Below are 27,681 nucleotides of genomic sequence, written 5' to 3' on the forward strand. Positions count from 1 at the left end.
AGCAACATCCCATAATGTTGAAGATGTGAATACCCTATGACCCCAACAACAGAAGAAAGGAGTTTAAAAACTGCCATGTATGTATACAATGGCACACCATACAGCCGTGGAAAAAACGTTCCAAACTGTATGAATCAGCAAGGATGTGTGTGTGCTTAGTCATGTCCGATTGTTTGTGACCCCGTGGATTGCAGCATGCTAGGCTTCTCTGTCCGTGAGTTGTTTGTTTTTTTTTTTAGGGCAACAATACTGGAATGGGTTGCCATTTCCTCCTCCAGGGGATCTTCACAACCCAGAGATCAAACCTACCTCTTCTGCATCTCCTGCAGTAGGTGGATTCTTTACCGCTGAGCCAGCTGGGAAGCCTGAATCAACAAGGATACATCTCAGAAACCCACTGTTGGGAATTCCATGGTGGTCCAGTGGTTAGGACTCCGTGCTTTCACTGCTGTGGGCCTGGAGTTCGATCCCTGGTTGGGGAACGAAGATTCCACAACCATCCAGTGTGGCCAAAAAAAAAAAAAAAAACTAAAAAGCAAAAAACTCACCATTGATCCTAAAAAGCATGTAGCAGAAAGACCTGTTTGTGTATATGTGTATGTGTGCTGTGCTGCGCTGTGCTGAGTCGCTTCAGTCGTGTCTGACTCTTTGCAGCCCAATGGACTACAGCCTGCCAGGCTTCTCTATCTATGGAATTCTCCAGGGAAGAATACTGGAGTGGGTTGCCATGCCCTCCTCTAGGGGATCTTCCTGAGCCAGGGATTGAACCCGAATCTCATGTCTCCTGCATTGGCAGGCAGGTTCTTTACCAATAGCGCCACCTGGGAAGCCCCTTATATATGCATATATACATATAATGTGTATGTTTTAAAATCAAGATTATGGATATATACATGTAAGGTAAAATAAATAGGACAGTAGCTATCCTCTAGAGAGGGAGAAAGGATATTAAGGGCTTTAACTGTGCCTGTGATGTTTAGTCCTTAACTTGGTGAGTTACGTGAGGGTTTGTTATATTTTCTCTCTCCCTCTTCTTCTTTTTTGTGGGGGGACTGAAATAGTTGATTAAATAAACCACACAAGGGAACAAAAAATAAGAGAAAAATCCCCAAACCAAGAAAACACAAACCTCAAATCAAAATACCCAAGCTTTCTACATTCTCTACCTTCCTAACACATCCAAATAACACCAACCTTAAATGTAATTAAAAAAAAATACTGCTCTCTATTTCTATATCTTCCTTACACTCGCCAAAGTAGGGACTTTGTCCAAAATGAGTTTTTTCCCACTTCTTGATGACTAGTACTTAGGTCACGTGGGCTATTTGGATATTAGTAGATGACAGTGACCACAGCGGTGACATCAGGAGGAGCAACACGTCCCGAGGAGCGTGGCTCTTCCACCTGCTGCCTTAGGGAATCATTCCTCTGCTGCCCATACATAGCTGACAGCATGTGCTATGGATACGGCATCATCAGGTCCAGATTTTCTTCCAGCTTCTCAAACTGGAAAATATCTATCTGTAATTCTCTTTACTTCCATCACAGAGAAAGAATTCTAACCTCAAGGCTAGAAGACCGTAACTTCTACCTAGTTGAACCTTATATATTTTTCTTTTTTTATCAGGTGGTGGGGAAGTATGCCTTCCAAACCATTTCCCCATGTTATGTAACAGGAGATCCATTTCTAGGCAGTAACAATGCTCCTATTGAGACAGAAGCCCTGGCACCTACATACATTGCCCTTAATTCACCAGTGCAAAATTTTAGTTAACCCAGAAATACTGCAGGCAGGTGTAAGTTTGCAGAGAAACCCCGACCTTAGTTTAACACAAAGCTGGGGGGGAGATGTACCAGCTCACCCACGCATTTAAATCAACAGGTTTGACACCAATGCCAGGATCTTCTTATGTTTCTTTTCTTCTCTCAACCACTTTTAAGAGCGACGAGAAGTTTTTAGAGCAGCAGAAAACAAGACCTTTCTGTGGTTTGCTCTGTTTGACAAAGGAAGTGGTGTGTGAATCGACTAGGTCAGTGGCAGAAAGCAGGTTTGAGAAGGTTTATAAGGACCAGGCAGGGCTGCTGTGAACCTGGTTTGGACTAAGAATTCTAGGGACCATTGTACACAGGTATGCCATTCAGGACCAGGTTTGCTCTTGGTGTGCCTTGGATGAGTCATGTCACCCCTCTATGTTCTGGAGTGCTCTGACCTCCAACCTTGTTCTTACCTTCTGTGGGGAATTTGAGAAACTTCTGGACATCATCTTAAGCCTCATGGGTGAGGATTTCCTGGAAGTACAGCTACGATTCTCAATTTGGCAAGTTTATACTTTTCCTGGAGAGAAAAGGGAAAATAATGAAATTAAACTGAGTGCCTACTCTGGTTATAAACTTGACTTTCTCCATCCCCTTCTTCTTTATTATGGTCTTTCTTAAAGCCATCTTTTTGGACAAGCTCAAAGGAAGAAAACAATCGAGGGCCCTTTTAGAACTCAATAAAAATCTTTTGTTTACAGATAGTATGAAATGCTTCTGCTAGTTTTACTCATCTCCTACTAATGTGTGCCCTTAGTCACAGGGGCTAGGAGGAAAGAGAATGGTCACTGAAGCCCAGTCTAATGTATGGGCAGACAACTCAGACCTTATGTTCTACGGATGGGGGAGCAGAAACATCAGCCTCATGCACAAAGCTCATTAGTCAGCCAACAAGTGTTTACTGAATGTCTGGACTGTGCTCAGTGCTGAGTTATGCGCCGAGATCAGTGTGGTAGTATGCCAGCGTGGCCAATGCCAGTCTGGGAGCCAGGAGATGTGCCAATTACTTGATTTTGAAAAAAGACAACTTCCTCCTCCAAGGGCCTCAGTTTCCTTGTGTGAAAATTAGGAGGCTTTTGTGGTTATCCTCAGATGTTGGTTTCATTCAGCTAGAACTGTGGAAGATTCCAAAGCAGGATAACAAGTTCCCAGAATTCCTGGATCTTGAGACGCTTCTAGGGGTGGGGAGACTGCACAATGGCACCGGCAATAATCTCTCTGAAAGAGCACAGCTTGGCCCATCTAAATGTCTAGGTACCTTCCTCTGAGTTGAGGCACATGGCACTAACATGGGTCCCTGCTCTGATGCTCCAGTCATACTGGTTTTCTGCCCTTCCTTGAGTGTACCAAGCTAGAACTGACTCGGGGCTTCCGTACATGCTGGTCTTGCAGGCTTGGGCTTCCTATAGGAATGGTGGGTGGTTCTGCCCTTCTCACCCTTCAGATCTCCTCAGATGTCATCTTCCCTGAGAGGACCACCTTTTATTACTCTCTTTAAAGGTATCCCCATTACTCTCTTTATTTCAACATTCATTTCCTTCTTTGCTCCCAATTTGTAATCACTTCGTTTATTTTTTGTTTGCCTCCCTGTCTGTTAGCTCCATGTCAGCGGGGGTCCTTTTTATTTTATTCAGAACTATATACCCAATTAGAGCCAGACATTCTGGAATGTGATGTCAAGTGGGCCTTAGAAAGCATCACTACGAACAAAGCTAGTGGAAGTGATGGAATTCCAGTTGAGCTGTTTCAAATCCTGGAAGATGATGCTGTGAAAGTGCTGCACTCAATATGCCAGCAAATTTGGAAAACTCAGCAGTGGCCACAGGACTGGAAAAGGTCAGTTTTCATTCCAATCCCAAAGAAAGGCAATGCCAAAGAATGCTCAAACTACCTTACAATTGCACTCATCTCACACGCTAGTAAAATAATGCTCAAAATTCTCCAAGCCAGGCTTCAGCAATACGTGAACCGTGAATGTCCAGATGTTCAAGCTGGTTTTAGAAAAGGCAGAGGAACCAGAGACCAAATTGCCAACATCCGCTGGATCATCAAAAAAGCAAGAGAGTTCCAGGAAAATATCTATTTCTGCTTTATTGACTATGCCAAAGCCTTTGACTGTGTGGATCACAATAAAATGTGGAAAATTCTGAAAGAGATGGGAATACCAGACCACCTGACCTGCCTCTTGAGAAACCTATATGTAGGTCAAGAAGCAACAGTTAGAACTGGACATGGAACAACAGACTGGTTCCAAATAGGAAAAGGAGTCCATCAAGGCTGTATATTGTCACTGTGCTTATTTAACTTCTATGCAGAGTACATCATGAGAAACGCTGGGCTGGAGGAAGCACAAGCTGGAATCAAGATTGCCAGGAGAAATCTCAATAACCTCAGATATGCAGATGATACCACCCTTATGGCAGAAAGTGAAGAGGAACTAAAAAGCCTCTTGATGAAAGTGAAAGAGGAGAGTGAAAAAGTTGGCTTAAAGCTCAACATTCAGAAAACTAAGACCATGGCATCTGGTCCCATCACTTCATGGCAAATAGATGGGGAAGCAGTGGAAACAGTGTCAGACTTTATTTTTGGGGGCTCCAAAATCACTGCAGATGGTGATTGCAGCCATGAAATTAAAAGATGCTTACTCCTTGGGAGGAAAGTTATGACCAACCTAGATAGCATATTCAAAAGCAGAGACATTACTTTGCCAACAAAGGTTCGTCTAGTCAAGGCTATGGTTTTTCCTGTGGTCATGTATGGATGTGACAGTTGGACTGTGAAGAAAGCTGAGCACCAAAGAATTCATGCTTTTGAACTGTGGTGTTGGAGAAGACTCTTGAGAGTCCCTTGAATTGCAAGGAGATCCAACCAGTCCATCCTAAAGGAGATCAGTCCTGGGTGTTCATTGGAAGGAATGATGCTAAAGCTGAAACTCCAATACCTTGGCCACCTCATGCGAAGAGTTGACTCATTGGAAAAGACTCTGATGCTGGGAGGGATTGGGGGCAGGAGGAGAAGGGGATGACAGAGGATGAGATGGCTGGATGGCATCACCGACTCGATGGACATGAGTTTGAGTGAACTCCAGGAGCTGGTGATGGACAGGGAGGCCTGGTGTGCTGCAATTCATGGGGTCGCAAAGAGTTGGACACGACTGAGCAACTGAACTGAACTGACATACCCAATTCCTAGTCCACATAGTAGGTCTAAATTTTGTCAAATGAATGACTTGGCAGTTCCACAATTACGAAAAACCAAGGCATCTAGAGTTGTTTTCCCATAAATCCCCTTCTTTGGGGTTCCCTCGGTCAGGCTGGGCTTAGGCTGCACAAACTTCCGTCCCACTGCCTGCTTTCTTCAGATCCACGCCTTTTTTTTCCTCGAGGAAAAGGTTCTTCTGACATCCTGATGTCAGAAGGCTCTTCTCTTCCTCGAGGAAAAGGCTCTTCTGACACCCTCCTGATGTCATGCTGCAGTGACATCATTACCGCTGACCACTGCGTCCCAAGCCTGTCTCCAGGTCCTTTCCCTTAGAAGCCCCCATCCTTCCCAGAGACAACCCCAGCCCCTAACACTCTCTCTGCCAAGAGCCCACACTGCGACGTCATGTCCTCCCGCCCGCGAGGCGATGACGTCAGGGCCCACGGCTGGCGTCACGTGCCCCCCCGCTGGGGGCGGGCCTTGAGGGCGGCGCTTCCGGTCCGTGGAGCCTGGCGGCCAGAGCTGCGGCGGCGGCGGCGGCCGAGACGGGACGATGGCGGGCGGTGTGAGCGAAGCTCGGTTCGCCGGGTTGTCGCTGGTGCAGCTCAACGAGCTGTTGGAGGACGAGGGGCAGCTGACAGAGATGGTGCAGAAGATGGAGGAGGTGAGCCGAGCGGCAGTTCAAAGCGGCGGTGGCGGGGCCTCGAGGGGGGCGCGCGGGGCCGGGGGCCCGCGGCGGGCTGGAGGTGGCCCGAGGCGGAGACGGTCGCGGTGCTTCATGTTGGGTTGAGGAGACTGGGACGAGAAACTGGGGAGGGGGGCTTGAGGTGGGGTTGGGGATGAGGGGACCGAGGCTGGGGCGGAGCTGGGAAAAGCTCTTGGGTGGGATAGAGCTTGCGGGGGCTGGAGGGGTCCTGAGGCGGAGTGGAACGCGGATTAGGGAGCCTGGAAGGGGCATTCGGGATCGTGGAGGGCTGTGGCCGAGTTTGGGGAGGCGAGGAGGGAATTGAGGGACCGAAACTGGGTTGGAATGGGTCGAGGGGACGGTAATCGAGGATTGGGGATGCCTGAGACGGGACTGAGGGGGCGGAAGGTTAGGTCTGGGCAGGGATTGGTGTTGAGGGAAGGGTTGACGGGTACAGGGAAATAATTACTGGAATCTGAGGATAGGCTTTGAGGGGCTGAGTGGATTAGCTAGATAGGAATCTTAGGAAAGGATCGGGGGTTCCAAGATGGATTTGGGGGCAGTGTCTAGCTAAATCTGAGAGGTGGTTCTGAGATGGGCCTTAGGGGTGGGCAGGCGTCTCCAAGGCTGGGAGACACGGGGCAGCGGACTTACCTAGGTTAAGATCTGATTTGGCCGTTTATCTGAGGGATCCTTAGGGTCAGAGGGCCTGTTCTGGGTCTGACTTCATTTGGAAGGCGTCTTAACCAGTGTTGTCCCGGGGGCTCACCTCCGGTCTTGTGGATTGGCAGGATGCCATGCCCCGCTACGTAGAAGAAGGGAATGTGGTAATTCTAGCATGGTGGCTCTGCCCCACAGTGTCCTTCCTAGCTGGGGCCAAGGAGGATCCCTGAAGTTGTTTTTTAGGAGATAAACTGGAGGTCAGGGGCTGACAGCCCACCCCAACCTCTGATAGTAGACAGGCTGCCTGGTCTCTGCAAGGTGTGCCCCCTGCTGTTTCTGGAGATCTCCCTCCATCCCTTGTAGCAGGGTTTGTTCTCAGGGGTAACTGACTTCGCTCCTGGTGTGCTTTCTTCTGTCCTTCTCCCCCAGCCCTTTTGAACTCTTTCCCCGAAAGTCCAGCCCTGTGAATCTGGGTCCTCTCCAGGCTGGTAGACCCAGGACCAGCCAGCTCTCCCCAGCCCACCTCCTGCTTTTGCTCCTTTGTCTCTGAAGTCTGAGCCTTCCCACGCCTACAGGGCCAAGCTTCTCACCCAGAAGCTTGTGTGGGGGCTTTTGGCTTGCTTTCTGCAAAGGGATTGACTGTTCAGCACTGAGCCAGCCCCCTTAAAAGGGGGCTTAGTATGGAGGTTGCACATTCAAAATCACTGGAAAACCCTCAACAGATCATTGTCCGGAGCTACAGAGAGGCCACTGTAGTAAGATGGTATCAGTCTTTCCATTAATCCACCCCTTGTATTCACAGGCTTTGTAACTTGGCACATATAACATTGCTCTGAGATGCAATTCACCCCATTTATGGTCTCCATGTGGCGCTTTCCTTTTAAGAGAAGAATAAGTGACAAAATCCATCTTTCTTGACTGAATGAGAGTTTCATGTCTCCAAAGAAAGAAAATCTTTGCTTAGTTAACTCTGCTTGTCAGTTGCCGGGAGACCTTTTGTTGACTGCCTGCAGGCATCTTTCTAGTTTAATAATAAAATGATAGGTATGTATTTCTAATGTGTAACACTGCCTACAAGTTAATTTTATTATATGTGACTCCTCAGTTTCAGGACAGAGTACTGTAGTTATATTAGTAGAACATTAATAGAAGTAAAGTGCCTTTTAGTGGAGGGAAGACTGTGGAGTCAAGTCAGTCTGCTGACTCAGGCTGTTAGGACAGCTTTACCTGTTCCTCTATCTGAGACACACCGTAAGTTACTATTTAAAGGGAGAGGCAGATTAATCTAGCAGGGTTTGTTTTTGTTTTTGTTTTTTTTTAGTACAGGTGATCTTCATGCCAGAGTACCTCATACAAATACTGAGGACCAACCTCTCTTGATTAGGCCACGTGATTAAGTTAAATTACTCAGCAGAGGTTTGGTCTTCAGGGTATAGTGCTTTTATTAAAACAAGGAAATTGAACGTGAAAACCAGACTGCCTTAGCCAGGCAGCTCACCCAGCCATGGTGACCCTTCGAAAGTCCTGTTGCCCTGGACGTGTGTGGTGGGTTTCTGAGGGAAGGGCTGTGATGTGAACAACCAGCATTCTGGCCCTGGCAGTTTCACTCAGCTGCTGATGTTGCGTGTTGGTTTATTTGGGGGTGGCTGTGAGACAGAAGGAAATATTTGTGAAATAGCTTTGACCAGATGGCATGTTTATGATCTGGTGTTAAAGAACATTCGGGCTCTGGAATTATACATTCCGGGCCAGGCCTGGCCACTGCCCAGCTGTGTGACTGCAGGCAGGTCACCTCACCTCTGTGAGCCGCCACTGGGGAAGGGTATGTGGGAAAGAAAATATACTTCCTAGTTTTATTTTTGGCCGCGCTGGGTCTTGGTTTACACATGTGGGTTTTCTCTAGTTGTGGTGAGCGGGGCTATTCCACTTGCAGTGATTGGACTTCTCGTTGCAGAGAAGCTGCCCACGTGCTTCTCTCATGGGGCACAGACTTTAGGGCACTCGGGCTTCAGTAGTTACGGCACAGGGGCTCAGCTGCCCTGTGGCCTGTGGGATCTTTCGGGACCAGGGATCGAACTTGTATCCCCTGCATTGATGAGACAGATTCTTAACCACTGGACCACCAGGAAAGTTCAATGAAAATACTTCTCAGAGTTGACTTGGGGATTATATTAGAGAGTGCGTGTTAGGTGCTTGTGTGAGTGCTTAGTCATGTCCAGTTCTTTGGGACCCCATGAACTGTAACCCACCAGTCTCCTCTGTTCATGGAATTTTCCAGGCAGGAATACTGGAGTGGGTTGCCATTTCCTTCTCCAGGGTTAGGTCCTTAACATGGTACATATTAATGGTGTTCAAGAAAGAGTAATTGCAGGAGTAATTTGTAGTTCTCTTTTTGGAACAGTTACTGACAATCATGCATATAAGGTCATCCCAACCACATAATGGGGTCTTATTTCAAGAATCTAAAGTAGATTTTTATTTGTTATTAGCCTAAATTTTTTTTTTAGCTTTCTGTGGTTAGTGATTGTCTCAGTAGCTCTAGAATGAGACAGTAAATAGAACAGGACTTTCAGGCGGAGATCTCTTACCCTAAACTGAGGCCTTTTTTTTTTTTTTTTTAATTGGCAGAAGGAAGTGTTTTAAATTGTAGAGTAAGGCTTCTTCAAGCCTGAGGGGCTATTTTGTGGCGACTGCAAAGTGTGGCTAGGTTTTGAAGGCATTCACTGTTAGGTTTAAATAAGCTGTGTATTGTGCTTCACTTACATTGTTTTAATTGTGGCTTCTGAGCTGTAGTCCAGCTGGAAACTAGAGTCAAAAGTGTTGGAGCGGCACACATTCTCATTTTCCCTGCCCGTGGGTTTCTCTTTTCCTGTTCCTCTTGTCTGCACGCAGTTCTCTAAAATGTGGTGTGTCCCTTCTGATTGGCAGCTCTTTCCTTTTGCTCTGGGCTGATATTTCTTATGCACACGTTTTTATTTTTATGTCAAGTTATTTTTACTTGGCGGTGGAATGCGCCTTTGTCTGTCTGTCCACATTAACCCCATTGGACTTGCAGGGCACTCCCGTAAAAGGAACCATCGCTCAGGGAATTAGGCAGCTAAACCGGACCTCTTGGGTCATTCTTCCCAGTGTGCTTTCTGAGGAAATGCTGACGAGTTGGTGTTAGCTGAGGATTCACTAAGAATTCAAACTCAGGAACTCTGCTCCTGTGGCAGGTGAAACTGCCCACATGCAAAAACTGAGGATCTGAGAAACAGTTCTGTGGAAACTCAAGAGCCTGGTCTGGAAGAAGCTGTTTCCCTAAGGCGTGTTCTGGGGTGGTTTGTGTGGGGCTGCGAAGCTACTGCGTGAATCATAATGGCTCTTTGAAGCGTACGGACCAGGGACTGCTTCCTCAAACAAGCTCTGAACGCTGGTGGGACTGGTTTTTAGAGGCTGAGATGTGAAACCCTTTTGAGTGGCTACTACTGGAGTATGTTTCTATTCCTGTCAGCCAGTCATTAATATATATAAAGGCAGCAACTTTTATGTTTAAATCTTCTCTTCCATGGACCTATGACTTTAACTCTTGAGTAAAACATTACTGTGTCCCAGAATATTTTCTGGAATCCAATATTGGCTGACTCTTTCTTTTTCAAAGAAGGCATCTGGATTTCGTGGAAAGACTATAGCTGCGACTTTGGTGACTTATTTCATTGTTTTCCAGCTCAGTGCGTCCCCTGGAAAGTGAGGACAGTGACCGTGCCTGCCTCTTAGGGTTCTTGTGAGGCTAAGTGGCATCGCAGGTGAAGCTGGTGGAGGGTGGCTCCCTTTCTTTGACGAGATTTTCAGAATTGTTTAGGCTGGCTTACGTGAAATCCGATCCCTTATTTTACTTAATTGCTGTCTACTTCCTCTGTATTGATTAAAAGCGAAGTGGGGGCGGCACAGCACAGAGCCAGCTTTTGTTACTGGCGATGTGACCTTTGGCAAACATTCAGTCTTTCCAGTTGCGGTTTCCTCGTTGAAAATAAAGGGGACAATAACAGCAAGCGCCTCCATAGGGTTGCAGGTGGGCTAAATCAGAGTTGTTGGGATACTTATCATGGTACCTGGCACAGAGTGAACACTGAGTAGACTGTTGTTATCGGCTGTTATTGCTAAAACTAAAAGGCATAATGTCCTGGCTGCCATTTCAAGCCGATTCCGTGTCTGTGCAGCACCCACCTGTGAGGCAGTGTAAAGGGTAGAAACATGAATAGCGTATAATCGCTGTATTATAACTTAGGGGAGAGATTCAGTGCACAGACATCCACAGCACCAGAGAGAATGGGAGGTGGGGGGCTTCGGATTGGGGAGATGAGACAGATGATGGTGTGGCCGCACAGCAAACTCACGCAGTTGGCGGGCGAGTGCGCCCTGGAAAGTGGTGGCAGCAGCCAGTCTTATGTTGTGTGTGCTGTTTTAGTCGGAAAGTCGTGTCTGACTCTTGGTGAGCCCGTGGGGTGTAGCCCACCAGGCTCCTCTGTCCATGGGATTTCCCGGGTAAGAATAGTGGAGTGGGTTGCTGTTTTCTTTTCCAGGGGATCTTCCCAGCCCAGGCATCAAACCCACATCCCCTGCATTGGCAAACTGGTTCTTCACCACCCAGCCGCCGGGAAAGGCCCATGTTGTGTATATTTTACCACAGTCGTTTGTTTATTTTCTTTAGAGGAAGAATAAGAGAAAGGCCACACATGAATTGTAAATAACATTGAATGTCAGATGAAGAGGGGCTTTCTGGCTAGGTTAGGTTCCTACTGCAAGAGATGGACTTTGATAGGCCGGCAAGCTTTAAGAAAATAAATGATGAAATACAGTAATTCCTGTAAGGGTGTGGAATGACACAAGGAACATCTGTGTACCTGCCAGCAGCTTAGGAAGAAAACGCGACCGAGCCAGAGCAAACCCTGTGCTCCATCCCGAGCGTGATTGCCACCCCCACCCCCCCAGGGAGCCACTGTCTTGAATTAGGTATTTATTTCTCTAAATTGTATATTGACAGAAGTGGGGGCTCAGGAAGGCGGCTGAGCCCGGGCACCGAGCAGGAAAGCTCAGGGCAGGTTTCATGACTCGTGAGTTACCAGGTCAGGTTTGCTCGTGTGAAGGGAAGTGACAAGAAAGAAAGCTGACGAGGCCGAGAGCCCGGGCAGGAGCTGCGTGGCAACTCACTTGGTAGCACTGAGTTTCCGTGACTCTGGAGCGGGGCCGCGGTGTGATCGGAGGAGCGCCGCAGGAAGGCCGTGCTGGCCGCAGTGTGGGCTGGGTTGGCGTGGGGGGTTCCGGAAGACCAGGCGAGAAGAGCTTAGGATTCGAGCCAGAGTTCTGGGGGGGGAGATGCAGACCAGCTGGCTGAGCCCCTTCCTACTTCCCACCCTCGTGGAGCTGTACCCCGCTCTGCTGCCCACTGAGGGGCCCATCAGCTTTGCCTTCCAAACGCTCTTCCCGCTCAGTCACAGACACACGGCCCCTTAGCCTCTTTTGTGCCTCCTTGGTGGCACTTGACACACATTTTGTAAGTCCTTTGCTTCCCTGTGTCCCTGCCTGGCCCCGGGGTTCCATTCTTTGTGTCCCGGGCACCCTAGCACAGGCCTGGCACATAGGCTGTGCCCAGTTCATGCTCCTGAGTGAGTGGAGCTAGCTGGGCTTTAAGCGAAAGTGAGTAAAAGGAGGGCCCAGAGCAAGCCTGGAGGGGGGGCGGTCCCTGGGGCCGTGGAGCCCGGCAGGGGGACACGCACGGCAGTTACGTGGCCTCGTGCAGTGGGCAGTTGACTGTGTGGTTCTGGAGCTCAGGGATACAAATGTGAGAGCTAAGTAACCTCTCCCAAGCACTTGTTGAAATCAAGGCGAACATAAAAGTTTAAAAGGCCATTGGGCTTATCGTCGGTGGGTTGGGAGAAGGAAAGAGGTGCCATGGAGGCGCAAGGAGAAACGGGTCTGATGACTCGACTTTACAGACAAGTCAGCATCCTTTTGAGCTGCTTGTGCTGTACAGACTGGTCAAGAGGAGCCTCAGGACACGTGCAGAATCGAGGTGCTCTTGAGCCCAGTCAGCTCGGTCGTAGATTCGGCTTTATCACAGCGTTTGGCAGGTTGGTGCTCAGGGGACCGTGCCAGGCCACAGTGCCTGGTGTCTGTAACGACCTGTGCGTCAGCCTCTGCTCATGGGTGTGATTGCTGAGGCTCGGAACACGCTGGAGCAAGAGTTCTAGCTGGTTTATCTCCTTCCTCGGCTCCAGGGGTTTTTACATCCCATCATCATTCAGGAAAACCATCCTACCCAATGGTACAAAGACGGAGGAAAATTCTAGTTTCTTCACAGGGAAGAGGGAAAAGAGAGCCATGGGTGGAGCTCTCTGGTCAGTAGGTTACCTTGCAGTGCACGGGGGAAAGCATTTAAACTGTGAGCAATATGGTCTATCGTACCAAAGAGTGTATGTGAAAAGCAGATATTCAGATAGTTGTTACATTACAAGCAGTGCCATAGTTGATGTTCCTTTCCAATCAAATTTTCTATTGTCTCCTAGGTTAGCTAATGGCGCCCTGAGGTTATTTTCATACCGTAGCCCAGGGCCGGCGTTGGCAGGGGGACAGAGTAAGTGCTAATTAACGTTTGCCATCAGAAAGCGGCTTTCCTTAACGCGAGCACAGCTGATGTCGAGGAAGTTTATGCGTTTACTCAACCTTCATGGAGCACCTTGGGGATGTGAAGCCACTAAGCCACAGAATTTTCATCTTTGAGGATCGCGCTGGTACACGTAAGCCGATCCCAATATACCTGACGCAGTAGGGGTGAGGGCACGCCCTAGTGGGAGGGAGACCCGGAGAGCCTTTGCAGGGCTGGGGGTGATCGTCAGGAGTGTTTCCTGGTGATGACTCAGGAGCTGTGATTGCAAAGGTGAGTTAGCCAGGTAAGGAGGGAGAAGGGTTTCCGGGCCCCACAAAGAGAGACACGAAAAAGAAACAGCGGGTGCACAGGACTGTTGCAGGCCTCGCTGGAGGGACCAGGGCAGGGCATGAGAGGACGGGGTCAGAGAGGCCGGTAGAAACCCGACGGTCCCAAGCTTATGGAAAGGGCTCGGGCTTCACTGTCCAGTCATAGGGAGGGTTTTAAGCCTGGGAGTGGCGCGGTCACACTTGGTGATTCATACAAATGATTCAGGCAGCCAGAGGAGGATGGATTTGAGGGGGTAAGACCAGAAAGCAGAGGGATCAGTCAGAAGGCTGAAAGAATTTGGAAGAAAAAAATTTTTTTCAGTCAGTCAGAATCTCTTAGCAGGGAACGCTGAACCCAGTGCCCAGTCTGCTGAATCTTGCTTTGCACACAACTCAGGTAACGACGCGCTTGGTCTTCTCGGCTTGTCAGTGGCAGATTTTTTACAGGGTGTAGGAGATAACTAGTAGACCCGATTATACACCATCAAGAAATAAATGAAGCTGCTCAAAAAATGGAAGATCAGCTGTTAAGCATAGTGGTTAAGACAGGATTTGGGTTGCTAGGAGACTTTGGACAGGGATGAACCTTCCTAAGTATTGGCTTCCCCGTCTTTAAAATGGGAGGATTAAGATAGCATCCTTGAGAGACATTTGGAGGATGAAATAAGACGGTGTTTGTAAACTGGAACACAGTGCATGACAGTTTAAGAAATGCCCAGTAAGTAAAGCTTCAGCAGTTGTTAATGAAGTGGTTGGGGCTATTTGATTCGATGGCTTTTGATGGTGATTACATTAAAAGGGTTCCATGGTGAAGAAATATGGGGAATCTGGTTAAATAAGAGGGGTTTTATTTTTGCTTTCCTTGTTTGGTTTCTCTCTTACAGCTATTAATAGCATGTATTGCAATATTTCCCACACTTAATCAGTCTGGTGGGGCTAGGTTCCCTGGGGCATACTTCGGCAACTGCTTATTTAAGGTCATAAATGTAGCCATCTGCTTCCGTGGCCCAGGAGTATGTTTTTATCACAGAGGGCTCTATGGTTACTTGATACTGACAATTCTGTCCCATCAGAGGCTGTCCTATTTTCATCTCTCTGTTTGAGAAGGCAAGGAAGTCTATATAGTGTATAAAATTTCTGATCCCAATTGATCAAACCTTTAAAAATTGCATTTTTAACATTCATATTATAGAAAAACTAAAAAATACAGAACTATGAAGAAGAAATACGTAGTCACGTGTGATACCACCACTCAGAGATAAACACTGTTAAACATTTTATATGTTTTCTTTATGTTTTCTGCTACTGGGATAATTTTGCATGTAGTTTTTGTCTTGTTTTTTATCTGTGAAGTTATGCCCTGAACACTTTCTTATTTTTTGTCAGAAGATTCTTCAATGACATGATTTTTAGCGACTTATATTTTAATCATGTGGGTATGCTGCAACTTGGACAGCAAGGAGATCCAACTAGTCCATCCTAAAGTAAATCAGTCCTGAATATTCATTGGAAGGACTGATGTCTGACTCTGTGCAACCCCATAGACGGCAGCCCACCAGGCTTCCCCGTCCCTGGGATTCTCCAGGCAAGAACACTGGAGTGGGTTGCCATTTCCTTCTCCAGTACATGAAAGTGAAAAGTGAAAGTGAAGTCGCTCAGTCGTGTCCAACTCTAGCGACCCCATGGACTGCAGCCTACCAGGCTCCTCTGTCCATGGGATTTTCTAGGCAAAAGTACTGGAGTGGGGTGCCATTGCCTTCTCCGGGAAGGACTGATGCTGAAGCTGAAATTCCAATACTTTGGCCACCTGATGGATGGGAAGAATTGATGCATTTGAAAAGACCCTGATGCTGGGAAAGATTGAAGGTGGGAGGAGAAGGGGACGACAGGGGATGGGATGACTGGATGGCATCAACGACTCAATGGACATGAGTTTGAGTAAACTCCGGGAGTTGGTGATGGTCAGGGAGGCCTGGCGTGCAGCAGTCTGTGGGGTCACAAAGAGTCTGACATGACTGAGTGACTGAACTGATGCTACAATTATGTGACTAGTCCCTTAGGTACTGGGTTTTTGTTTTTGTTTTTTTGCTTTCATAATTTATATTGCAGTTAACATCTTTGAACATAAATCTATTAAAATATCAACACTTAAGAATGACTTATTTTCAAAAAATTATCTGGTGATTCTTTTTGTTAGAAATTTTATTCCCTGCATCAGTTAAAATTGCAGTTTTGTGTGTGTATGAAATTTAAGTAGAATAACTTAGAGTAACTGATTCTCCTTTGACTAATCCCTTTCTCTATCCACAGACTAGAAAAAAAAAAACCTCGTTATTAGAATAGGATTTTCTCATACTGAACAGAGATGAATAATTTCAGTCATGTGAGAGTAAACGTTATCTAGTGAACTGAACGTTTGAGTCAGGTGTTGGAAGTTCATGTCATGATATATTTTACATGTAAAAGCAAAATCTTCTAAAGATGTAGTCTTAATACACACCCAGATCTTCCTGGAGAGGCGTTTTCTCACCTGCACCTGTGTAAAGACCATCCCAGAAAATTCTCATACATTCTTTCCTTGTAGGTTGTGGTTAAGAGGAGACGAAGAGGGGAAAACCCCGAAGCTGTCACTAAACAAGTGAACACTTTGGTTGGTTGTGCTGGCAAGGAACTACTAATAAGAAAAGCAAAGTTTAGAAGTTCTGTCTTCCATAGACTGCTTTCTTTTGGGAAAGGGAGGAGGGATCTGGACTTTAAAATTACAGTAGAAGCTATTAGTTGACCTCCCTCCACTTAACTAAAGTGTCCCAGTAATTGGCGCTCTCCAGGCCCTTCATCAGGTACAATGATTGATGCCTCCCCCCATCATGGTCAGATCCCCTGGGCATTTCGGCTCCGACACTGAGTAATTACCCAGAGTCAAGTGTGTTGGCTCTCAGACCTGTTCACTGATTTTATTTGTTATCGTAATCACATGATTTCAGTAAATACTATGGCGACTGATGAACCGTGTGTGACAGCTGTAAGCTGGGACTTCCCTGGCTGTCCAAGGGTTGAGACTTTGCCTTCCAGTACAGGGCATGAGTGTTCAATCCCTAGTCAGCGAGCTAAGCTCCCACATGCCTCCATGGCCAAAAAGCAAAAACATAAAATAGAAACCCTGTTGTAACGAATTCAATAAAGGCTTTAAATGGTCCACATCAGAAAAATCTTAAAAAAAAAAAACCCTGTAAGCTGAGGGCTAACAGGTGATTCACTAGAGGGAAAAAAGCTAGTAAATTAGGTATGGACTTGATAGGGGGAAATTGAAGATTCCAGAAGGATTCTGCTCTCATCTTGCTTGTCCAGTGTCTTTTTTTAAGTTCCCCCACAGAGAGGTTGTGGTCTGGATGAGGAACTTTTGAAACTTGAGCTAGTGGACCTTATTTCTAAGAAAAGACCTTTGCCTTAAATGAAAAACATGGATAAGATCTGTAAAATTCTAAGTGTTTCGTGAGTCACCACTTTAACCAAACTGCTCAGTTAACCAGCAGCTGAGCTGACTGGTTCTGATAGTATGAAATGAGGGCTTCTCTGTTTCCTGGTTCACCTGCAGTGAGGTTCTGATTCCGTAGGAGTAGGGTGGGTCCAGGTGTGACAAGCCCCTTGCTTTTAGGAGATGAGGGTCAGAGACAGGTAACATTGTGGTCTGTTTGGGTCCCATCTTGCCTTCTGCTCCTCACCCCTCTCTGTCTCCACCCTGAGTCCCCAGGAATTGCAAGGCCCCTGATGCCAGGAATAACACTTGTTATTGGCACAGCTGTCCACACAAGTCCAGGAAGTGGGGAGATCTTGTTTAGTTTTCCTCTAAATATTAGGAAGTAAGTCTTCTGGGGGAAAAAAAAAAGCCCAACAGAACACCCTGGTATGTTGTGCCTGCCAGAAATAGAAAACAATCAAGTTGTGTGTCGCTGAGACCACTAACTTCTTCCCTGGAGCTAGTTTTTTGCATTTCTGTGTTCATTTTTGCATTTAAAGTGAATAACACTCAATTTTTAAGGTGCGAGCCAGCTCCATGTGGAAAGGATTGGTCGAGTCTGCATCCGTCATCTGCTGCTTTCTAAGGACAGCAAGTTTCTGTCAGCAAGAAGGATTTTGGTATCTGCCATCAGAAATAGCTGTCTTTTTTGGTCTAATACATTCTGTTTGAGTGATTGTTTTGGTGGAACATTTGATAAGCAGCTGGCAAATGTCCTTTCCCGAGTAGGCTGTAGCCTTGGAGATGGTTTCACACAGCCCACGAGGCTGTTGTATTTTAGAACAGTTTCAGAATGTTCTCCAGTTCTTTAACTGTATTTTTTTTTTCAGGTTTTTAATTTTGTTAGCATGTTAAACAGTCCAACTCAGCAGCTGTTAAGTTTTTTCATAAAAACTCAAGGAATACTTGGGTTAAATCAAGCCACGTTGGGTTGCGTTTGCAAGTTTCCTCTGGGATATTGTAGGCTTGGATTACAGGCTCCTCCTGAGAGGCTGTCTCTAATTGGAAGACTCTGATAAAGTGATTGCATCACTGGGAACATCTTTTCACTGAATGGAAGATGAATTTGGGTGTTCTGATAACCTTTAGTATTTAAGCCTAAACTCAAGTTGCATACAACTTTGGTGAAATCCACCCTAAACTTAATCGGTGAACTAGATCAAGTATAGCACAGCTAAAGGAAATGAGGTTAACCTGGCTGAATGCACGCTGACCTTTTATCACCTAATCCCTAAGCCTGCTGTGTTTAAAGTCTTAATGCAACCTGAACGTTCCTAGTAGGAAGTACAAAGGCTGAGATTTCTTCCGTTCTATATCTTTGTATTAAAAATAATTCTCTACTGAATTTTATTTATAGAGGAAAAGATCCAAATCAAAATTAATTTCCCACCAGAAGGAACCAGTATGTCTTTGAGAAGGATCAGTCTGGGTTGGGGGCCCCATGAGTACAGATGGGTCTGGGACATCTTGTTTCAGCAGAGAGCAGGGCAGCTGTCAGGGCCCGGGGGGGTGTCAGCCTGAGAGCCGGCTCGAGGTGTCTCCCACTGGCCGTGAACAACTTGAGCACTGGAAAGATTAATGACGACAGCTGGTTAAAAATCTGTTACCTAATAATGGTACCTCCAGAAAAAAAGCCTACTGGTTGTTTTTAGAGTTTACTGGAGCACTAACTCAGCCTTCTAAAAGTGGTTTTAAAAGTGGAGGGGTGGTGAAATCACACATTCATCCTGCTTTTCCTATATCAGTTATTTCAAATACTCAAACAGATGAGGCAGAATGCTCATAGAGGAATGCAGGCCGATCCATACAGAAGGTGAAATTAAAGAATTTTTAGTAAGTGTAGTTATGGCATTGTAGTTAGAGTTAATAAAAGTTCTTGTGCCATTTTAAGGGTGAAATGATACTATGCCGAGATTTGCTTTAAAATACATTCCCTAAAGTGAGGAGTACAGGCAGATGGAACACAATCTGTAAATGTTGCTGATTGTCGAACCCAGGAGAATGGCACCCAGGGATTCATTATATTTAGCCTTTGCTTTGCTTTGTGTTTGAAAATATAAAAAAAATAAATAGACATAAATAGGAGGGGAATTTAGATGGTTATTGGCACTTAGAGACGTGGTGGTAGACGTATAGACTGGCCTCTGTGTGGGAGGGTGGATTCTGTGGCGCAGTCGATGGCCCGATCATGCAGGAGACGCTGGGGCTGAACATCCTCACGCTGAAGGTTGCAGGTCCGGAGCTCCTTCCCGGAACTTTTGTCTGAGGTGGTCTCTTCAACCTTCCTAAGACTGAATTTCCTTTTTCCCAAGTAAAATGGGAACAGATTTGTCTCACCCTCACCAAGAGGGTTAAATGGAGATAATACGTGACGAGAAGGTGGCACAGCGCCAAGCGTGCAGTGGGTGCTCAGTGAATGTTGGTTGCACATTGAACAGGTGCTGGCGAGTGAAGCTTTCCTGTCACCACCGATAACTCATCTTAAATCTTTAAATTCACATCTGTTTGACTCCCCCCCACCCCCCACTTTTCCTCCCGGGGCCTTTTATTTGGAGAGCAAATGCAGCCGGGGCTGCAATGCAGAGTGAATGGTGCCCTCTGGAGTTGGGTGGTGTTCAGCTCCCATGGCCTGTCTCCAAGGGGGTCTTGATGCGGAGACTGATGCTCAAGAGGACAGACTGTATTCTGGTTGTCGTCTCTCCCAAGCTTGGCACGTAATGGTGCTTCTTAAGTATTTTTTGAATGAATGAATGAAATGAGCCAACCACTGTGTTGAAACATGTTTTGGTGGCTCTCATGATTCATAGTCTAGGTACTGGAGTTTGTGAGTGACTAAAAAAAAAAAAGATATGTGAAATAAGTGGCTTCAATGGCAACCCACTCCAGTGTTCTTGCCTGGAGAGCCCCAGGGACGGGGGAGCCTGGTGGGCTGCCGTCTATGGGGTCGCACAGAGTCGGACACGACTGAAGCGACTTAGCAGCAGTAGCAGGCCATCACAATCATAACGTTACTCCCACATTTTAATAGGGTTTCCAGGAGGGCTGACTTTGAGCTGAAGAGAAGGGGTTGTGTGAAGCTGGCCGGTGTCTGATGAGTCTGCAGATGCGTGTTGCGTGTCTGACGTCTGCGCCGTGGCAGGGGTTTTTCTTCACCGTCGTCATCTCAGCGTCCTCCCTTTGCGTCTCCCTCCCAAACTGTTACACTCCTGGCACACATAGTTTCGCCTGGTTGTTTGTAATAATGAGCATTTATCTGTGACATTAACTGTTTAAAAATGTATTATAAACATTCAAAGAAGCTAATTTTCAGAACAGTTTGGCAAGGTTTTAACAGCTGACGGGCAGTGGCCCAAGGCCACAGCAGTCAGGAGTCCTCCAGATCGAGCAGGACAAGCATTTAGCGCTAGGTGGTGGTGAGCTGGGTGCCGTGCCACGTTCTGGGCAAGGGGGCGTGAACACGACACAGTTCTCTTCAGGGGCCTGATGTTCTCATCAGAAGGCTGAGCATGTGCTTTTCCCGAGATGGTGTACATCTCGGGAAAAGCCATTCCACTTCTGTGTGTCGGGCCTTTGGCAAGATGGGGCACTCAGCTTGGGGGGCGGGGATGTAGACCCCCCAGGGCCGGTGAGAGACTGGCCACAGGTGTGCCGTCCCACCTCCAGGCCTGAGGGATGGAGCAGCCTGTGGAGAACGAGGGAAGGAGCGAGAGGGCTGCTTTGGATGAGGGTGGTGGCTGAGGTCACCTACAGCCACCCCAGAGGGAGGGGGCCCAGAGAACCCCTCCTCCTCTCAGGCTCCTCGCACCCTCAGTTCCCATCGCTGACTCCAGCTGCAACCAGAAGGCACGTGGTGGCTGTGGTTCAGCCAGGCAGCCCCCTGGGACCCAGAGCAGGACGGAGAGTGGATCTCGAGGGGAAATGGAAGTTTCCAGCCCTGGAGTCATTTCCTGTGGACGCCATAACACATCACACAAACTCGGTGGCTTAAAACAAGAAAACTTACACTCTCACAATTCTGGAGGCTGGAAGTCCAAAATCAGGGGTGTCCACGCTCCCTGCAGAGTCTCTAGGGGAGAATCCACGCTTAGCCTCTTCCCGCTCCTGGTGTTGCTGGCTCCTTGGCTTGTGGCCGCATCACTCATCCCCGTCTCTGTCTTCTCTTGGCCTTCTCCCCTCTACATCTTCTCCTGTATGTGTTTCCTACAAGGACATTTGTCATTGGATTTCGGACCTCCCACATAATCCAAGGTGATCTCTTTATCTTCAGATCCTTTACTTAATTACATCTGCAAACACCTTTTCCCTGAATCAGGTCACATCCCCAGGCTCCAGGCATTAGAATGTGACATTTCTTCTTGGGGACCACCGTTCAGCCCACACAAGCCCGTCACTCCCGGGAGTTGTGACTCAGTGGTAGTGTTAGCGTGACTTGGTTTCATTTGTCTTCAGTCAGTTGGCGCTCTGTGAGGGCAGGGTCTCTGCCTGCTTGTTCACCCATGTCCATCGCCTACCCTGCCCAGAGCCAGCGTGGAACAGTGCCTCATAAAATGCTTTTTCAGGTGAATGAATAAACAGATAAATAAGCACAGCGAACTGCAACGCAGAGTAAAACCAGAGGTGCGCTCAGTGAGGCCACAGGAAGGAGCCCAGATGTCACTGCATGTTACAGGGAAAGCCAGTTCAGGTGTACCAGCTGGGCCTCTGGCAGGACAGGGGGCACTCGGCTTAGGGGACTCCAGGGGTGTTTAATAAAGGGGTTCTTTACAAGGAGGTAGTGGGTGTAGACCCCCCGGGGCTGGTGCAGTTCACCGTGGGGTCTCACACTTTTAAGTGGATGGATTGAGTGGCGTGTAGGTTATGCCTCATGCCTGGCGATCCGAGAGTGAGAGTGTGGCTTTTTGAGGCCAAAAAGAGGCTGAAAGCCATGGCCAGAGCAGGGGTCTGAGGAGAAGGGGGCGCCAGGCTGGGAGCAGCGTGAGCAAAATTGTTGGCAGGGAGCGTTTTATCTGCCAGGCAAGACGTTTGCTCGTTAAATAAAATGGGATCATTGATTGCATAAATACTAGGCCTTCTGAGCGTGGCGGTAAGTAAGAAGGCAGGTGTGTGTTTTAAATATTTACTTATTTACTTTGCCTGGTCAGGCCTTACTGGCCCCACGAGAGAGCTTCGTTGTGGCGCGTGGGCTTCTAGCTGTGACACGGGCTCAGTAGCTGCGGCTCACAGGCTTAGTTGCCCCAGAGCGTGTGGGGTCTTGGTTCCCTGACCAGGGACTGAACCCCCGTCCCCTGCGTTGGAAGGCGAATTCTTAACCACTGGACCACCAGGTTTATCCCAAACCTGTGTTGTTATCTTAGTTCCCAGCACAGATTCTGAGTCCTTCCTGGCTTTTGAGCATTTAAAGGACTTCTAATACGACTAAGGATTTCCATCCATTTCGTTGAAATTTGCTAACATAATTCAATAATGTCATTGACTTTGTTACGATAAGGATTATATAAAGTGGGAGGAAGGACCACTCTGTGAGTATTTTTCCATAAAAAGGTTTAGCTTGGAAACATCAGCAGGTGTACCCACCGAGTGTTCAGGAAGGAGCAGGTGTAGTTGAAGGGGCCGACCAGCCAGCTGGAATCCGAACTTCCCACTGGAGAAGCATCTGGTTTAGAAGATGTGGCCTCACTGCACCCCTGAGCCCTGACCCAGCGCAGGACAGCGGGGCACAGGCCGGTTCCCGGGCTGCCCCCAACGCCTCTCGTCTGTAATACCACTCTTGTCGCCCAGAGGGGAGTTTAGATCTGTTTTCTTTCTTAACCAACTTCATTTTTTACCATACTCCTTCAGATAAATAATGACCTGAGCATCTGAGGTGGCGGGTGGATTCTGTGAGAATGTCCTGTGGTGATGTGTGAGCCCCCACGAGAGGGGAGCACCACTCGGCCTGGACAAGCGCGTGGGAAAGACCTTCGTTGTTTTATTTGCTTTAAACAAAGGCAGCTTCTCTCTCTAGAGCCTCTGCCCCTCTGGTTCTATTAATATCAACAGCTTTTTTTTTTTAATTAAAGCATAACTTACTGTAAATTTATACATACTTATTGCAGTGATTCACACATTGTTTACAAGTAGAAAGAGGAAAGTTAAAAAAAAAAAAGTCACACCCTTGAGAGGTCACTGTAGGCTGCGGCTGACCATCCTTTCCGACAGCCCTGCTCACAGATGAACCGATGGGCAGAAGTCACTGTATAAATCGAACTTAACTGTAAATGCTGCCATCACACATCTGAGTTTTCTTTGATTTTGAACAGAAAAGGAAAAGGAAACTGAAGTGAAACTAAGCAGACATATAAAAATGTTTCGTTACCACAGAGAGATTATTTCCTGAAAAGATTTCTCTATGGTTAAGAAAAAGGATCATGAGAAACCATCAAGAGGTTGGAGAGCCTGTTTTCAATTTCAGGGTCTGTGGCTCTGCGCGGTGGGCCTCTCCCGGTGTCCTCGGGTCTGTAGGACAGGAGGTTGCGAGTTGGATTGTCCCATCACCCAGGGTGCTGCTGCTTCAGCCTTGCCGAGTGTGGCTTGTCCGGTCCCCCGAGTCCTGTCCCCACCTTTGCTTTGCAAATGATAGAACAAGGCTGGCCGCTTCCTCCCAGCTTTCCTCAACTGGGATGATGAAGAGGAACATCAGGGAGGAAGGTCTTTCCCTACCCACGGTTGTATTGGAAGAGCTTTGTCAGAGGCTGAAGAAAGGGGCTTCTCCCCACCTCAGCCACTGTCCTCGCCACCAGTCTCCACAGTACTGCCCACCCCCACCCCAGAGAGCACTGCAGGTGTGCCTTGGAGGCCACTGGAGATTTTCCTGATGTTCATGTAAAAACATCTGAACACTTGGGGATGGAGAGAAAACAGCCAGCTTAACAGTCGTCCCTGCGGGTTGAAGTTTTAGTTTGCCTCCGTGCATCCTGTGTGTGACTTGTAGCCATGAGTCTGACCTGACTTGGGTCCCAGGAAAATACGCTTTATTCATAGACATACTTTAGGGCAAAGCTGTGAGGCCGGATGCTTTGCTGGATATTGGGATCACCCAGGGGCTTTGAAGACACTCCAGAACTGGTCTGGGTATGGGGGATTTGTGAACACCCCCCTTCCCTCCTAGGTGGTTTAGTGGTAAAGAATCTGCCTGCCAGTGCAGGAGATCCAGGAGACGTGGGTTCGATTCCTGGGTTGGGAAGATGCCCTGGAGAAGGAAACGGCAACTCACTCCAGTATTCTTGCTGGAGAATCCTATGGACAGAGGAACCTGGCCGACTTCAGTCCATGGGGTCGCAAAGAGTCAGATATGAATGAGCATGCACACTCCCCATCTGGGGACTCGGTTGACACAGACAGCCCCGCTGTAGGGTAGCCCTTGGAGGTGGTGGCGCTTGACAGTGCTCTGAAGACGGGAAAATTCCTGATCTGATCACCCTTAGATCCAGGCTGAGTGAGACCATCTGCAGAGGGTCTTGGGACCCACAAAGTCTAAAGAGCTCTTTTAAGGGAGCCCATCTGTTGCATAAAGGATTTGGGGCATCAAGCACAGCTCTTTTTTTTTTTTTTTTAAACTCTGTGGTTTTTTTACCCACCTCGTTTGCCAGACCTGGCCTCACGTGACTGGCCTTTTAGGGGGTGAGAGCGTCTCCCTGCTTCATTCAGCAGATCCTTGCTGAGTGGCACTGTGCGCTGGGTGCTTGGCCCACCACGGACGACAGGACCTGTCAATGCTCTAGAGGGGTTGACAGCGAGTGGGGACACGGACATAGTGCTCGCTGACTTTCACTAGAGATAGGGAAGAAACAAGGCACTGGGACAGGGGGTGGCAGAGAGGACAGTTGGGGGGGCCTCTGTGGACAAGGCGCTAAGCTGGGGCTCGTGGGCAGAGCTTGGTTGGCTCTCGGAACTGGCGGGACAGGGTGAGTGAGGGCCAGTCACCCCAGGGCTCAGAGCTCAGGGCACGACGAGTTCTGTTCCATTTTCAGTGATCTGAGGACAGAAACATGCCTGTTCCTCTCAGAGTTTATTACACACAGAGCTGATTGAGTCAGAATGACAGTTTGCCCGGGGAGGTGGGTCTGGACTGTGACCTTGAACCCCTTTGCTCCTTTCTTGTCCATCAGATGAGACCAGTAGGAGCAGAAGATCTCACCAACAGTTTATTTGTATTTTTTGTTTTAAAAAAAAGATGTATGATGTTTTGCCATGCTGGGTCTTCATTGCTGCACTTGGGCTTTCTCTAGTTGCGGTGAGCAGGGGCTACTCTCTCGTTGCTGTGGTTTCTCTAGCTGCCGAGCCCAGGCTCCAGGGTAGGCATGCTCAGTCATCGCGGCACATGGGCTCTGGAGCTTGGGCTCAGTAGTTGTGGCACACAGGCTTGGTTGCTTTGCAGCATGTGGGATCTTCCCAGACCAGGGATTGAACCCATGTCCCCTGCACTGGCCGGTGGATTCTTACCCTGGACCACTAGGGAAGCCCCTATAGATGGGGAAACAGTGGAAACAATGTCAGACTTTATTTTTCGGGGCTCCAAAATTACTGCAGATGGTGACTGCAGCCATGAAATTAAAAGACACTTACTCCTTGGGAGGAAAGTTATGACCAACCTAGATAGCATATTCAAAAGCAGAGACATTACTTTGCCAACAAAGGTCCATCTAGTCAAGGCTATGGTTTTTCCAGTGGTCATGTATGGATGTGAGAGTTGAACTGTGAAGAAAGTTGAGTGCCGAAGAATTGATGCTTTTGAACTGTGGTGTTGGAGAAGCCTCTTGAGAGTCCCTTGGACTGCAAGGAGATCCAAGCAGTCCATTCTGAAGGAGATCAGCCCTGGGATTTCTTTGGAAGGAATGATGCTAAAGCTGAAACTCCAGTACTTTGGCCACCTCATGCGAAGAGTTGAGTCATTGGAAAAGACCCTGATGCTGGGAGGGATTGGGGACAGGAGGAGAAGGGGATGACAGAGGATGAGATGGCTGGATGGCATCACTGACTTGATGGACATGAGTCTGAGTGAACTCTGGGAGTTGGTGATGGGCAGGGAGGCCTGGCATGCTGCAGTTCTTGGGGTCGCAAAGAGTCAGACACAACTGAGCGACTGAATTGAACTGAAACTTTAAATTTGGACTTCCGTGGTGGCTCAGATGGTAAAGCATCTGCCTACAATGCTGGAGACCCCGGTTCAATCCCTGGGTCGGGAAGATCTCCTGGAGAAGGGAATGGCACCCCACTCTAGTACTCTTGCCTGGAAAATCCAATGGACGGAGGAGCCTGGTAGGCTATAGTCCATGGGGTCGCAAAGAATCGGACACGACTGAGCCACTTCACTTTCACTTCCCTTCCACACTTTAAATTGAGAGGTGATTGTAGATTCACGTGCAGTTGTAAGAGATAACACAGAGATCCTGTGCGCCCTTTCACCCAGGTTCCCCCAGTGACAGCAAACCGGGCTTTTGACACTGATAACAGAGCAGGGAACCATGGCCATGAGGAGCTTCCTGCTGCCTCTGACAGCTGCGTCCCTCCCCCTAGCCGTGAATCAGTCTCCGTTTCTGTAGTTCTGTCATTTCAGGAAGTGTTGTATGCACCGAATCACGGAGTCTGCGCCCCTGTGAGTTGTATTTCCCCCTGCTCGGCCGAGTGGCGCGGGTCTTCACCCGGGCGTCCACGTGTCTCGGCAGCTTGTCCTCTCCCAGGGCTGCGCCCCGCTCCTGCTGTGGGTGGCGGCTGTGATGAAGCCCTTTGCCTGCTGAAGGACACCTGGGTGGCGTCAAGGTTTTGATTATGTAGCAGGCCATTCTGGTCACTGATGTGTAGGGTTTTTTTGTGAACATAAACTTTCACCTTTCTGGAATAAATGCCAAAGCACACAACTTCTGGATGGTATGGTAGTTGCCTATTTTGTTTAAAAGGAGTTTCTGAGCTGTTTTCCAGGGTGTACAGTGGTTTATTTTTGTTTTGTTTTTAAAAAAATGTATTTTATTGAAGTACAGTTGGCTTACAGTGTTTCAGGTGCACAGCAAGGTGATTCAGTTACATAAATACACATACGATATTTCTGAAATTATTTTCCATCAGAGGTTATTACAAGATAGCGACTGTAGTTCCCTGTGTTGCACAGTGAACCTTTGTTGCTTGTTGCATATCTGTGTTTTAATCAAAAATCTAGCAGTCTATTCATACTAAGTCAAACAAGTGGAATCAAAATGCCATAATTTTTTTAGTTAGGCAAAAATTCGTAAGTTTTCTAAAATATATGTATTATACATATTTATATGTATACATCAGATATGCAGATGACACCACCCTTATGGCAGAAAGTAAAGAGGAACTAAAAAAGCCTCTTGATGAAGGTGAAAGTGGAGAGTGAAAAAGTTGGCTTAAAGCTCAACATTCAGAAAACGAAGATCATGGCATCTGGTCCCATCACTTCGTGGGAAATAGATGGGGAAAGTGTCAGACTTTATTTTTCTGACCTCCAAAATCACTGCAGATGGTGACTGCAGCCATGAAATTAAAAGACACTTACTCCTTGGAAGGAAAGTTATGACCAACCTAGATAGCATATTGAAAAGCAGAGACATTACTTTGCCAACAAAGGTCCATCTAGTCAAGGCTATGGTTTTTCCAGTGGTCATGTATGGATGTGAGAGTTGGACTGTGAAGAAGGCTGAGCGCCGAAGAATTGATGCTTTTGAACTGTGGTGTTGGAGAAGACTCTTGAGAGTCCCTTGGACTGCAAGGAGATCCAACCAGTCCATTCTAAAAGGAGATCAGTCCTGGATGTTCTTTGGAAGGAATGATGCTAAAGCTGAAACTCCAG

General features: G+C 47.6%; 1 protein-coding gene across 1 annotated transcript in view; it reads left to right on the forward strand.

Moving 5' to 3' along the window:
* The first annotated feature begins 5,491 nt into the window (after positions 1 to 5,491).
* The window catches only part of VPS37B (VPS37B subunit of ESCRT-I), a 31,461-nt gene continuing 9,271 nt past the window's right edge, over positions 5,492 to 27,681 (forward strand). The window contains exon 1 of the mRNA XM_061384686.1: positions 5,492 to 5,680. Coding sequence (XP_061240670.1) covers positions 5,570 to 5,680 — 111 coding nt within the window. The 5' untranslated portion in view covers positions 5,492 to 5,569. The remainder of the gene's footprint in view (positions 5,681 to 27,681) is intronic.

Source organism: Bos javanicus, chromosome 17, assembly GCF_032452875.1.
Source record: "Bos javanicus breed banteng chromosome 17, ARS-OSU_banteng_1.0, whole genome shotgun sequence".
Taxonomy (NCBI): domain Eukaryota; kingdom Metazoa; phylum Chordata; class Mammalia; order Artiodactyla; family Bovidae; genus Bos; species Bos javanicus.